The sequence below is a fragment of the Enhydra lutris genome, unplaced genomic scaffold, assembly GCF_002288905.1.
Source record: "Enhydra lutris kenyoni isolate GAN:26980312 unplaced genomic scaffold, ASM228890v2 scaffoldscaffold26, whole genome shotgun sequence".
Classification (NCBI taxonomy): Eukaryota; Metazoa; Chordata; class Mammalia; order Carnivora; family Mustelidae; genus Enhydra; species Enhydra lutris.
In genome coordinates, this window is record NW_019154110.1 from 3,544,788 (window position 1) to 3,557,073 (window position 12,286).

Genomic DNA, 12,286 nt, shown 5'->3' on the forward strand with positions numbered 1-12,286 from the left:
TATGTGGGAAGTAGGATACTGAGAGTGATCTTATTTTGTCCTCTCCAAGGTCATTTCTAGCAACCCTCAGACACTGGGCATCTTTGGCAACCAGCTTGGCAATCCAAAGAATCCTCTATAATTCCTTGTTCTTCAGTTACTAAAAAACAAAATTCCTGAGTTCTTCTTGGTCCATTTTTTAAAAAATAGATTTGAGGGGCCCCTGGCTAGCTCAGTTTGTAGAGCTTGCAACTCAATCTCCATGTCGTGAGTACAAGCCCCACCCTGGGGATAGAGCTTACTTTAAAAATGGTAGACTTGGTGTGCCTGGGTGGCTCTGTGGGTTAAAGCCTCTGCCTTCAGCTCGGGTCATGATCCCAGGGTCCTGGGATCAAGCCCCATACTGGGTCTGCTTGGCGGGAAACCTACTTCCCCATCTCTGTCTCTCTGCCTGCCTCTTTGCCTACTTCTGATCTCTGTCTGTCAAATAAATAAAAATGTTAAAAAAAAAAAAGAAATTAAAAAACATTTAAAAGGTAGACTTGATTTTTTTAGAGCAGCTTTAGGTTCACTGAAAAACTGAGCAGAAAGTACAGTGAGTTTCCATATAATCCCTGCCTCCCCACCACATACACAGCTTCCCCACTATCAATGTTCCCTACCACAGTGGTACATTCATTACAATCAATGAACCTCCATGAAACATCATCGCCCAAATTCCACAGTTTATGTTAGGAATCACTCTTGATGTTGTACATTTTTATGGATTTTGGCAAATGTATCATGACATGTATCCATCATTATTGTACCATACAGAATTGTTTCATCACACTCAAAATCCTCTTTGTTCTGCCTATTCATCACTCCTTCTGCCTTCATTCCTTCATCATTGCTCTTTTCACTGTCTCCACAGTTTTAGCCTTTTCCAGAATGTCATAAAGTTGGAATCATACAATATATAGCCTTTTCACATTGGCCCCTTTCACTTAATAATACACATTTAAAGTTCTTCTCTGTCTTTTCATGGCTTGATAGCTCATTTATTTTTATTTTTATTTTATTATTATTTTTTAAGCTGATTTCTTTTTAGTGCTGAATAATATTCCATTGTTTGGATGTACCACAGTTTATTTATCCTTTCAACTACTGAGGGAAATCTTGGTGTTTTGAAGTTTTGGCAATTATGAAAAAAGCTACTCTAAACACCCACATGTAGGTTTTTCTGTGGACATTAGTTTCCAACACCTTCAGCTAAATACCAATAAGCATGGTAGTTGGCTTGTATAGTAAGAGTATGTTTGGTTTTATAAGAAATTGCAAACTGTTTTCCAAAGTGGTTATACCATTTTGCGTCATCACCAACAATTCCCACCAGTGGCTGTGCATCTTGGTCAGCATTTGGTGTTGTCAGGTTTCCAGATTTTGACCATTCTGATAGGTGTGTGGTGGTATCTCACTGTTTTAATTTTCATTTCCTTGATGACAAATGTGTAGCTTGTTTTCATATGCTTATTTGCCATCTGTATGTCTTTGACGAAGTATTCGGGTCTTTTACCCATTTTTTAAAAAAAGATTTTATTTATTTATTTATTTGACAGAGAGAGTCAGAAAGAAAGAGAAAGAAAGCCCACAACTAAGGGGAGCTACAAAGGAAGAGGGAGAAGTAGGCTTCCTGCTGAGCAGGGAGCCCGATGCAGGGCTCCATCCCAAGACCCTGAGATCATAACTGTTAGAATACAGTTGTTTTCTGAATCTAAAAGACACAGGCTCTTAGTCTACAGAAGTGACTGTTGACCTACATACAAACAAACAAACAAACAAAAACAAAGAAATAAATGAAAGCTATGTCTATCCATTATGAAGAATTTGGGAACCTCAGCCAGAGTCAATATTTTAGAAATCTACCTAGAATCTTTTTCTTTTTTTTTTAATGCTCAAGAAAAAATTGAAGAAATTAACTCTCATGGACTAGACAGGTCAGGAGTCAGCAGCTTACCTCAGCAAGACTGAAAATTTAGATGTGCATTTTTAGCACTCCACTCAATATTGCAGCAGTCATCCTCTTATCACCCACCCCACTTACCCTTCACAATATCCTCCTTTCTTACCACTGCCAGGGGAATCATTCCTTTGGGATCTACCATCCATTCACTGAACTGTTCCTGCAGAGCCTGCTTCCTTGTATTGGCCACCTGAACTTTGACTTCTGTTATGCATTGTCTTTGTTCTTGTTTCTGTTTAATCTTCTCCTTCATCTTGCTTATTCTAAAGGATGTTGAAATAAAAGACATATTGAGTTCAGACATATTCACATTGTTCAAATGGCAGAAAAGAAGAATTCAAAGCCTCGAGAGAGGCCCCTGGATGGCTCCGTCGGTTAAACCTCTGACTCTTGATTTCAGCTCAGTTGGTGATCTCAGGGTCATGAGATCAGGCTTGCTTGGCGCTCCATGATCAATGCGGAGTCTGCTTAAGATTCTCTCTTCCTCATCCCCTTCCCCTCTTGCTTTTGCTCTCTGTCAAATAAATAAATAAATCTTAAAAATAAAATAAAAAATAAAAAAACAAACTTTGTTCCTGTCTTTACTCCATGAGATCTTCCTTTTTTTTTTTTTTAAGATTTTATTTATTTATTTGAGAGAGAAAGAGAGAGCAAGAGCACAGAGGGAGAGGGATAGGGACAAGCAGACTCCCTGCTGAGCACAGAGCCTGATTCCAAGCTTGATCCCAAGACCCTAAGATCATGACATGGACTGAAGGCAGACTCTTAACCGACTGAGCCACCCAGGCACCCGCCTCCACCCTCCATGAGATCTTTCTTAATTTAGGCTTGAAGTGACCCTTCCTCCTCCCAGCACTTACTGAATTTGGCTAAATCATAAGCTGTCTTCTAGTATTATTTGACTTTTTATAAAGGTGGGCCTTATTTTACTAACAAAATACAATACGTAAGAAATACTAAAAATAGCCCTATAAGCTTCCATATATACCTAAAAGCAAAGCTGAATGCACTAAGGCCTTGTAGTGGTGGGGCTCTCTCTTCTCAGGACACAGAAATCATCTGGAAAGATTCTAATTCCGAGCCTAGAGTGGAAGCCTAGAAGTTGCATTTATAACCAGTATCTTAGGTGATTCTGATGCCTCGGCTCAAACTTTTGATTTCTGTCTAGGAATATATATTTCCTTTAAACATCTAGAGTCAAACACTTTGACAGCCTCTAAGCATAATAGTTATCAGATAGAGCTACATCACCCAGGTTGGAAATGGAGAAAGTATCATGATTTTAATTGTTCCCATATTCATAATCCCTTTTAGGACTTCAAAACCCCTGACCTGGTTTTGATTGAAACACCAAAATAACTCAGAATAACCAAAATAGCTGCTGTTTTCAAATACAATTTGTTTGAAGCAGGTCTTCATCTTTCAAAGAAAAAAGACTAAGGTGATCTGACAGATTTAGAAATGCAAAAGACTTTTCAGTTAGGACAAGCAAATTGGATACCTCTAATAATCCAACAGAATCAATCAAAATCTGTCATTTCTTTATTATGCCCATATAAGGCCTTCAAAATTCTCAAGGTAAACAGGCCTTCAAAAATAAACTTTGAAGCTTGAAAATAAAAATATGGAAGTGGCTTAATAGTACAGAAGGACGTGTTTCTGAGCTGCTGGAAGATAAATTAGGATTTTAAAGGAAGTGCTAAGTTTCTCTGATGCAAATGAGAAGCAGCCAAATCTCCACCATTGATCTCAGTTCCACCAGTCCCTTCTCTGCTGGCTCTCCAGTCCGTCCACCACTCTTTCTCCCTCTGCTGCCTTACCTATCTCTTCCTCTCCTTCTCCCTCTGTACTCCTTTTCCCTCTTCCTTATCTCTATACAGCATTCTCCCCAATTTCTAACTGCATTCTTAAAAAAAAAAAAAAAAGATTTTATTTACCTGAGAGAGAGAGAGAGAGAGAGAGAGATCACAAGCAAGGGGGAGGAGTAGAGAGAGAAGCTGACTCCTCTCCCCCCCACAACTGCCAAGCAGGGAGTCCAGTGTAGGCTCCATCCCAGGACCATGGGATCACGACCTGAGCCAAAGGCAGACACTTAACTAACTGAGCCACCCAGGCACCCACTCTTGTCATTCTTTTTTTTTTTTTTAAGATTTTATTAATTTACTTGACAGACAAAGATCACAGAGATCACAAGTAGGCAGAGGCAGGCAGAGAGAGAGGAAGAAGCAGGCTCCCTGCTGAGCAGAATGCCCGCTGCGGAGCTCGATCCCAGGATCCTGAGATCATGACCTGAGCCAAAGGCAGAGGCTTTAACCCACTGAGCCACCCAGGTGCCCCCACTATCTTCATTCTTGCATGACTTTCTATTCTTTGTCTGTACCTTTCTTCATTCAAACACTCAGTTACTCACTAAGTCAATCAGTTACTCATTCATTATGAAAACATTCCTTGGGTACCTGCTATGGATTGCCATTATAAAGATTAGGGTCCAATGCAGAACAAGAAAAGTAAACAATATTGCATAATAAGTACTGGGTATCTCCAAATTCTCATGAGTACCAATCAGTGAAATATAAAAATGGATCAACAAACCTGGTTTGAAACCAGAAACCTGGGTTTCTGTCATGTTTCCATCTGCCTAAAATACTTTTCTCCCTCTCTTTGTTTCACCAGATCCTCCACATCCTTTAGGTCTCTGCTCAGACATCATTTCCTCCCTCTCGTTAAGAAACAAAGGCTAGTTTGTATTTCAGGGCCACTGTACATGAGACTCTAAATATAATCCAAATGGATTTTAAGTTGATTATGTAACTCATTCAGGAGCGAATAAAATTCCTCTTCTGTGGTCTGCATTATCTCATGAGGATATATATGTACATCAATCAACAGAACTTTATAGCATTCGAAATTCTTTGCATAATGTAGGGTAGACATAAACTACAAGCAGATCTAAGTATAAATCCACATTTAAAACATGGTAAAATGCAAAAATGGTCACAAATTCTTTCCATTCCTGTGCACATGTCCATTTGTAGGCAACCTGATTTGCAGCTCCTCCCATTGAGAGATAGAATCTATTTCTGCATCCTTTGTGTCTGGCTGTGGCCAACTGACTTGCTTTGGCTAATGGGTCGTTAGCGAACATGATGCATGCAGAGTGTTGGAAAATGTTAACAATTATATCACAACAAAAGTGGGGAAAAAAAGAAAAGAAAAAGAAAAATGTTTGAACATCGGAGCTAGCCCTATTTTGTTGACCTTAGAGTACCTTCCACCACCATGTTGGCGCTGGGCCTATGCTAGCCTGCTGGACGATGATCCAGTTATTGCCATTACTTTTGTAAACAGCCAACATCTTACTTCAGTGTACGAGTGAGTCCAATTGATACGATGTGGAGCAGAAATGAGCCATAAGCTCAGCCCAAAGTTATCAACCCACAAAATCATGAGCCAATAAATTATTATTGATTTAGGCCACCAAGTTTTGAGGCATTTTGTTGTGTAGCAAAAGCTAAATAAGAAAAGATTCCCCATCTTAATAAGTGTTTTTGAGATGTTTTAAAGAAAGGCACAGTATAAATCTAACTGATTACAAAATAGATGTAGGAGCACTTGGGTGGCTCAGTCGGTTAAGCATCTGACTCTTGAATTGGGCTTAGGTCACGATCTCAGGGTTTTGAGATCAAGCCCCATGTTGGGATCCATGCTGTGCATGGAGCCTGCTTAAGATTCTCTCTTCTTCTTCCTCTACCTGTCCTCCCCACCCCCCGCCCAAAAAAAAAAAAATAGAAGTAAAAATGTTCCCCATCCTAGTTATGATAATCCAAATTCTATTCATTCATCCAAGCAGTACAAGGAACACCTTCCTCTTAGAGCAGCATTTGCCTTTATTTTATTAAAACTGAATGTTGTATTTCATCAAGAATCAGTTCTAACTAGCTGATGTGAAGAACTGACCATAAATTTTGAGTGACCCCAGTATACCATCAACTGGACCTAATTGAAGACTCTTTTCGGACTGCTGAATAACGGGATTTGTTTTAATCAATCATGTACAAACCTATGGATTCATTCTGTCCTGTACAGTGTGATAGTTTTCCATTGTTATAAGTACAAACATTATAAATCTCTTTTTAAACTTTTTAAAAAACGTTTTAAAATTTCTGAATTTTCACTTTTTAAAACACTTTTTTAAATTTAAAAGTTTTAAAACACTTTTTAAAATTTCTGAATATCCCCCCCCCTGCAAACTAGTCAGTGAATTCTTCATTGCTGTATATTGCCTTGCCTGGCAAGTTAATAAATTCAGTTTTTGTTTGTTGGTTTTTAAGTTCTGGTGATCTTAGTTCCAAAAAGCTAAACTGGACTTCTTGCCGTTGTTGGAAGATGTCTATATTATTTCTGTGATGAGTATTCCTATAAAAATCCATATATGACATGTGTCTACTTAATTATTATACTTACTTAATTCTAATATTTTGTATATTCAACATATATCTTATTAAGAAAAAAAGTAAGTAATCAATGATATTTGAACAGATTATACCTATTTAGAATTTTATAAAATGATGAAAAATATTTATCATAGCTTCCCCATTAAATACTGATAGTTAATTCCAAAGACTTCAAAATTAAATGCTCAATTACCCCAAATTAAGACATATTTTATAATAATCATATGTATCTAAAGACAAGAACAAAAAAGCAAAACACACATACAAGAAAGCTTTCATCATGAAAGCAAAAACAGGATTAGAATAAGTTGATTAATTCATTTAACAAATATTTATTGAGCTTTACTTACATAAAGCAACATTAGATACTAGAGATGTGAAGATGAATATGGCTTATAGTTCCTGGCTTACATTATAGCGGGGAAACAACCATTACAACTGTGATCAATGCAGTAAAGGAGAAACACACGATGCAATGAGAGAGCATATAAGAGAACAATTTCACAGTGAAATGGTGTATGAGCCAAACCGGAAGGAATTGGTAACATAAAATAAAGAGGAAGAAGAAGAATGATACAGCGGGAATGACATATAAAACCCCGATATGGAAAGAAGCATAATATGTTTGAAAACTGAAAGTAATCCTATGTGCCTGGAGTACGGAATGTGAGAAGAAGAGAGGCAGCAGCCAGGTAAGTTAGGGACCAGTAGGTAATACAAGGAAAGTCTTATAGGCCTAGTTAGGGATTTTAGTCTTTATCCTAAGAGTAAATAGAGAACCTTGAAAATTTCCACATTTGGGAAAAACATGATAAGATTAACTTTTTAAAGATAATCTTTGTAGAAAACCCAAAAAACCCACCAAAAAATTGCCAGAACTGACACAAGAATTCAGCAAAGTCACAAGATATAAAATTGATGCACAGAAATCTGTTGCATTTCTGTACACCAATAATGGAGCAGCAGAAAGAGAAATCAAGGAACTGACCCAATTTACAAGTGCACCCAAACCATAAGATACCCAGGAATAAACCTAGTCAAAGAGGTAAAAAGATCTCTACTCTGAAAACTATAGAATACTTATTAAAGAAATTGAAGAAGACACAAAAAAATAAAAAAATATTCCATGCTCATGGATGTCTACACTACCCAAAGCAATCTACACATTCAATGCAATCTCTATCAAAATAACACCAGCATTTTTCACAGAGTTGGAACACACAATCCTAAAATTTGTATGGAACCATAAAAGACCCCCAAATAGCCAAAGGAATATTGGAAAAGAAAACGAAAGCGGAGGCATCACAATTCTGGACTTCAAGTTCTATTACAGAGCTGTAATCATCAAGATAGTATGGTAGCGGCACAAAAACAGACATATAGATCAACGGAACAGAATAGAGAACCCACAAAGGGACCCTCAACTCTATGGTCAACTAATCTTCAACAAAGTAGGAAAGGATATTCATGGAAAAAGTCTCTTCAACAAATGGTGTTGAGAATATTGGACAGCCACATGCAGAAGAATGAAACTGGACCACTTTCTTACACCACACACAAAAATAAATTCAAAATGGACGGAAGACCTAAATGTGAGAAAGGGAACTATCAAAATCCTTGAGAAGAACACAGACAGCAACCTCTGTGACCTTGGCCACAGCAACTTCTTCTTTTTAAGATTTTATTTATCAGAGAGCGAGAAAGAGCAAGTGACCACAAGTAGGGAGAGCAGCAGGTAGAGGGAGAAGCAGGCTCCCGGTTGAGCTGGGAGCCCAATGTGGGACTCCATCCCAGGACCCTGGGATCATGACCTGAGCTGAAGGCAGCTGCTTAACTGATTGAGCCACCCAGGCGTCTCAGCCACAGCAACTTCTTACTAGACATGTCTCTGGGGGCAAGAGGAAAAAAAAGCAAAAATAAACTATCGGAACTTCATCAAGATAAAAAGCTTCTGCACAGCAAGGGAACAATCAACAAAACTAAAAGGCAACCTACAGAATGGGAAAAGGTATTTTCAAACAACATATTGGATAAAGGGCTAGTATCCAAAAATCTATAAAGAATTTATCAAACTCAACACCCCAAAAATTAAAAATCCAGTTAAGAAATGGGCAGAAGATGAACTTTTTTTTAAAAAGATTTTATTTATTTGAAGAAAGGGAACACAAGCAGTGGGAGTAGGAGAGGGTGAAGCAGGCTCCCCGCTGAGCAGGGAGCCTGATTCGGGGCTTGATTCCAAGATCCTGGGATTATGACCTGAGCCAAAGGCAGACATTTAATGACTGAGCCACCCAGGTGTCCCAGAAGATTAATCTTTTTAAAAAATCACTTCAGGGGGCACCTTGGTGGCTCAGTGGGTTAAAGCCTCTGCCTTCGGCTCTGGTCATGATCTCCGGGTCCTGAGATCGAGCCCCACATCGGGCTCTCTGCTCAGCAGGGAGCCTGCTTCCCTTCCTCTCTCTCTGCCTACTTGTGATCTCTATCTGTCAAATGAATAAAATCTTTAAAAAAACCCAAAAATTAAAAAAAATAAAAAATCACTTCAGTTATAAGCAATGAATAGACTGCAAGAGGACAAGAGTGAATGGAAACATTAATTAGGAGACTGTGGCAATAGCGAAGGTGAAACCTGATAGTAGCTTAGACTAGGGTGACGGCAGCAGGGAAGATCGGAAATGAGAAAATTTGAGAGGAGGTAAAATCCACAGGACTTAATGATCAATGAGAAGTACATAGTGAGGAAGCAGAAGGTGTCAAGGTTCATCTCTTGGGTTTGGCCTTCAAAATCTTGATGCACAACCAAGAAAGACAATGACTTTTGAAACTGAAGTGCTTGTGAAATATCCAAGTACAGATACTAAATAGTTGCACATACTGGTCTGAAGCTCAAAAAAGGCATTTAGACTAGAGATATAAATCTAAGAGTATGAAGATATAGATGGTAGCTGAAGTCATGTGTTGAAATGAGAGCACTCAAGGATGATTTGGGAGTGATCGGAGAACCACAACTTCAGGAATCTTAATATTTGAAGATCAGATGGCAGAGAATGAGCCGGCACAGGATGTTGAGAAGGACTAAAAAGAGGTGGAAGGAAAATAACTAAAGAATAATAACATGGAAGGGAAAGGAAAGAGTATCTCAAGGAGGAAATGGTCAACATTGCAGGCACTAGATCTGGTAAGAGGCCAAGTAAGATGAGGATTGCAAACTTTCCATTAGGCCTAGAAACATGGAGAACATTGTGATCTCAGTAAGAGACATTTATTGAAGAGAGCCTGGAATGAAGGCCAGATAGAACAGATTGAGAAATGTGTTGGAAGTGGGGAAAATGTACATGGACACCTGCTTTGATAAATTTAGCTATGTTTTAGTTATAGTTCTTCAACTCGAGTGTGTAAGTTCCTCATGACAAGAACCAAATTTTGTAATTTTTCCCTATAAGGTATGGCTCAACATGGAGCACTTGGTAATTATGCAACAAATACTGATTAACTGAGTGAAGACTCCTCAATAAATCTGTTATTAATTTATCTAACCAAAATTTGATATTTGTTAGATAACAAATATTATCATGCCAAGCATTGTGCTCAGTGTTGGAAACATAGATGTGATAGAAAAATAGTCCTTGTCTTCAAAGAAATTATGGGAAGGTAAATCAACAATTACACTGTAATGTGCTAAAGGCTGACACGAGCCTACAGGTGCTCGAGAAATATAAAGGAAGAGTAGGTAATCCAAAGCAGATGTGACAGAATGTATCCCAGAGGAAGTGATACTAGGGCTGATTCTTTTTTATTATTTATTTGTTTGTTTGTTTGTTTGAGAGAGAGACAGGGCAAGGGCAAGCTCAGGGGTAGGGGTGGGGGTGGGGGTGGGGCAGAGAGCATCCTAAGCAGACTCTGAACTGAGCATTGAGCCTGATCTCACAATCCTGATCAGGACCTGAGCCAAAACCAAGAGTCTGACCTTCAAAAGTCTGCACCACCTAGGTGCCCAGATACTTGGGCTGATTCTTAAAGCACAGGAAAAATTGTCCAGCAAGAAAAAGGAAGGGAATGTTGTTCTAGACATAGAAAGCTTGCACTCTGGATTAGAGGAGAGGGTATCTGGCTAGTGGTTTTGATTAGTTGATATGTAAGAGATAATAAAATTGATGTACATAAAGAATGCCACCTATCTAGCCCAGATGAATGAAATCACTGCATGCTGGGTACATCAGATCTAGTGCCTGCAAGTTTTGAAGCTGGCCTTCATGGTGAAGATTTCTATTTCCAAATGAGGTAGTTGAGTTCCAACTGAACCACCTTCCTGGAAGAGTATGAGCAAGGCAGAGGGCATTTCCCCCTGGATGTTTCCCACTGGAGTCCTGGAGAGCATCTGTTTTGAAGGTATAGGACTGAGGTCAGGCAGAGGATGTAAAAACAAATGAAGCATCCCATAAGGTCTTCAGTCTGTTCTCTTCTATAAAGAGAAAATGAATCCTATTTTCTTCTGAGGATAACAGTTACTGAATAGTTTCAGATGAATCAAAAGTTTTATCTGGCAAATCCTAGGAATTTATGGACAACTTGGACAATCTTACTCTAGGCACCATGCTCTCAGGCATTATACAAGATATCCAGCCCCAGCTATAGGAATTTGACTCAGGAACTTCATCTCAGTCTTTTTAACATTAGGAATGTCCTATGCCACTGAAGCAAGACCATGGACCCATTCAACATCAGGTTATAGGATGTGTGTTTGTAGAATATTAGGATAACATCCAAGGAGATCATGATTTCTCAGCCAACAAGTACTTCAATTTCTAAGTACTTCATAATGGGATATATACAGATGCAACAAAGTGGTTTAGAGATAGATGTGAAACTAGCCCATGTATATAAATTATTATTATGTTTCAGGTTGAATAAAAGTAGAACCTGTTTGATGAAGTCCTACCACACACCATTGGATAGAATAGTCAAACACTATTAAAAAAAGCATTTTCCTTATCTAGCCACTCACTTTTGGCATAACCTGTTTTACTAGATTGATAAACTATGATATTCAATACAAATCAACAAAATGATTGATATTAATAATATCACCTGTGGGAGAAGCACCTTTGGGATTTCCTAGCATAATATAAGCACCAGGGTTTGGCTCTCTAGAGAGGTGACATCTGGTGTGGAGTATGAGCAGACAGACATCTGTCTAGGAAGTCACTGTCTCCTGGCAACTGCAGAAGATCCATATCAAGGAAGAAACATTCCCTTACTCTTGCCAAGTCCTAGTAGCTGGTGTATTGTAAGCATAAATTAGACATTTGGGGGTTTGTTTGTTTTATAGAGAAAAATTATATTTAAAAGGCTAAAACTAGGGGTGCCTGAGTGGCTCAGTGGGTTAAAGTGAAGAAATTTATAGTATAAGAGGCCCCACTTCTCTGGAATAGTGTTAAGTTCGAACATTAATAATAATAATATCTGTGATTTAAAAATTTTTTTATTTTAATCCATTAGTAATTACATCTGTGTAGTTTTTTTACTGTTTAAATTTTTTATTTTTTTAAATATCATATAGTAAAATTGACCTTTTTTGGGACATAGTTGTATAAATTTAAACATATGTGTAAATATGTGTAACCACCACCATAATCAGTCTATTGAAAGTCTAATTCTGGGACGCCTGGGTGGCTCAGTGGGTTAAGCCTCTGCCTTCAGCTCAGGTCATGATCTCAGAGTCCTGGGATTGAGCCCCGAATCGAGATCTCTGCTCAGCAGGGAGCCTACTTCCCTTCCCCTCTCTCTCTGCCTGCCTCTCTGCCTACTTGTGATCTCTACCTGTCAAATAAATAAATAAAATCTTTTTTAA

The 12,286-nt window shown here is 38.4% G+C and overlaps 1 protein-coding gene across 1 annotated transcript in view; it reads right to left on the reverse strand.

Moving 5' to 3' along the window:
• Positions 1-12,286, reverse strand: part of LOC111151718 (EF-hand calcium binding domain 5) — a 119,408-nt gene that overhangs the window by 76,678 nt on the left and 30,444 nt on the right. Inside the window, exon 5 of the mRNA XM_022509880.1 lies at positions 2,088-2,244. Coding sequence (XP_022365588.1) covers positions 2,088-2,244 — 157 coding nt within the window. The remainder of the gene's footprint in view (positions 1-2,087; positions 2,245-12,286) is intronic.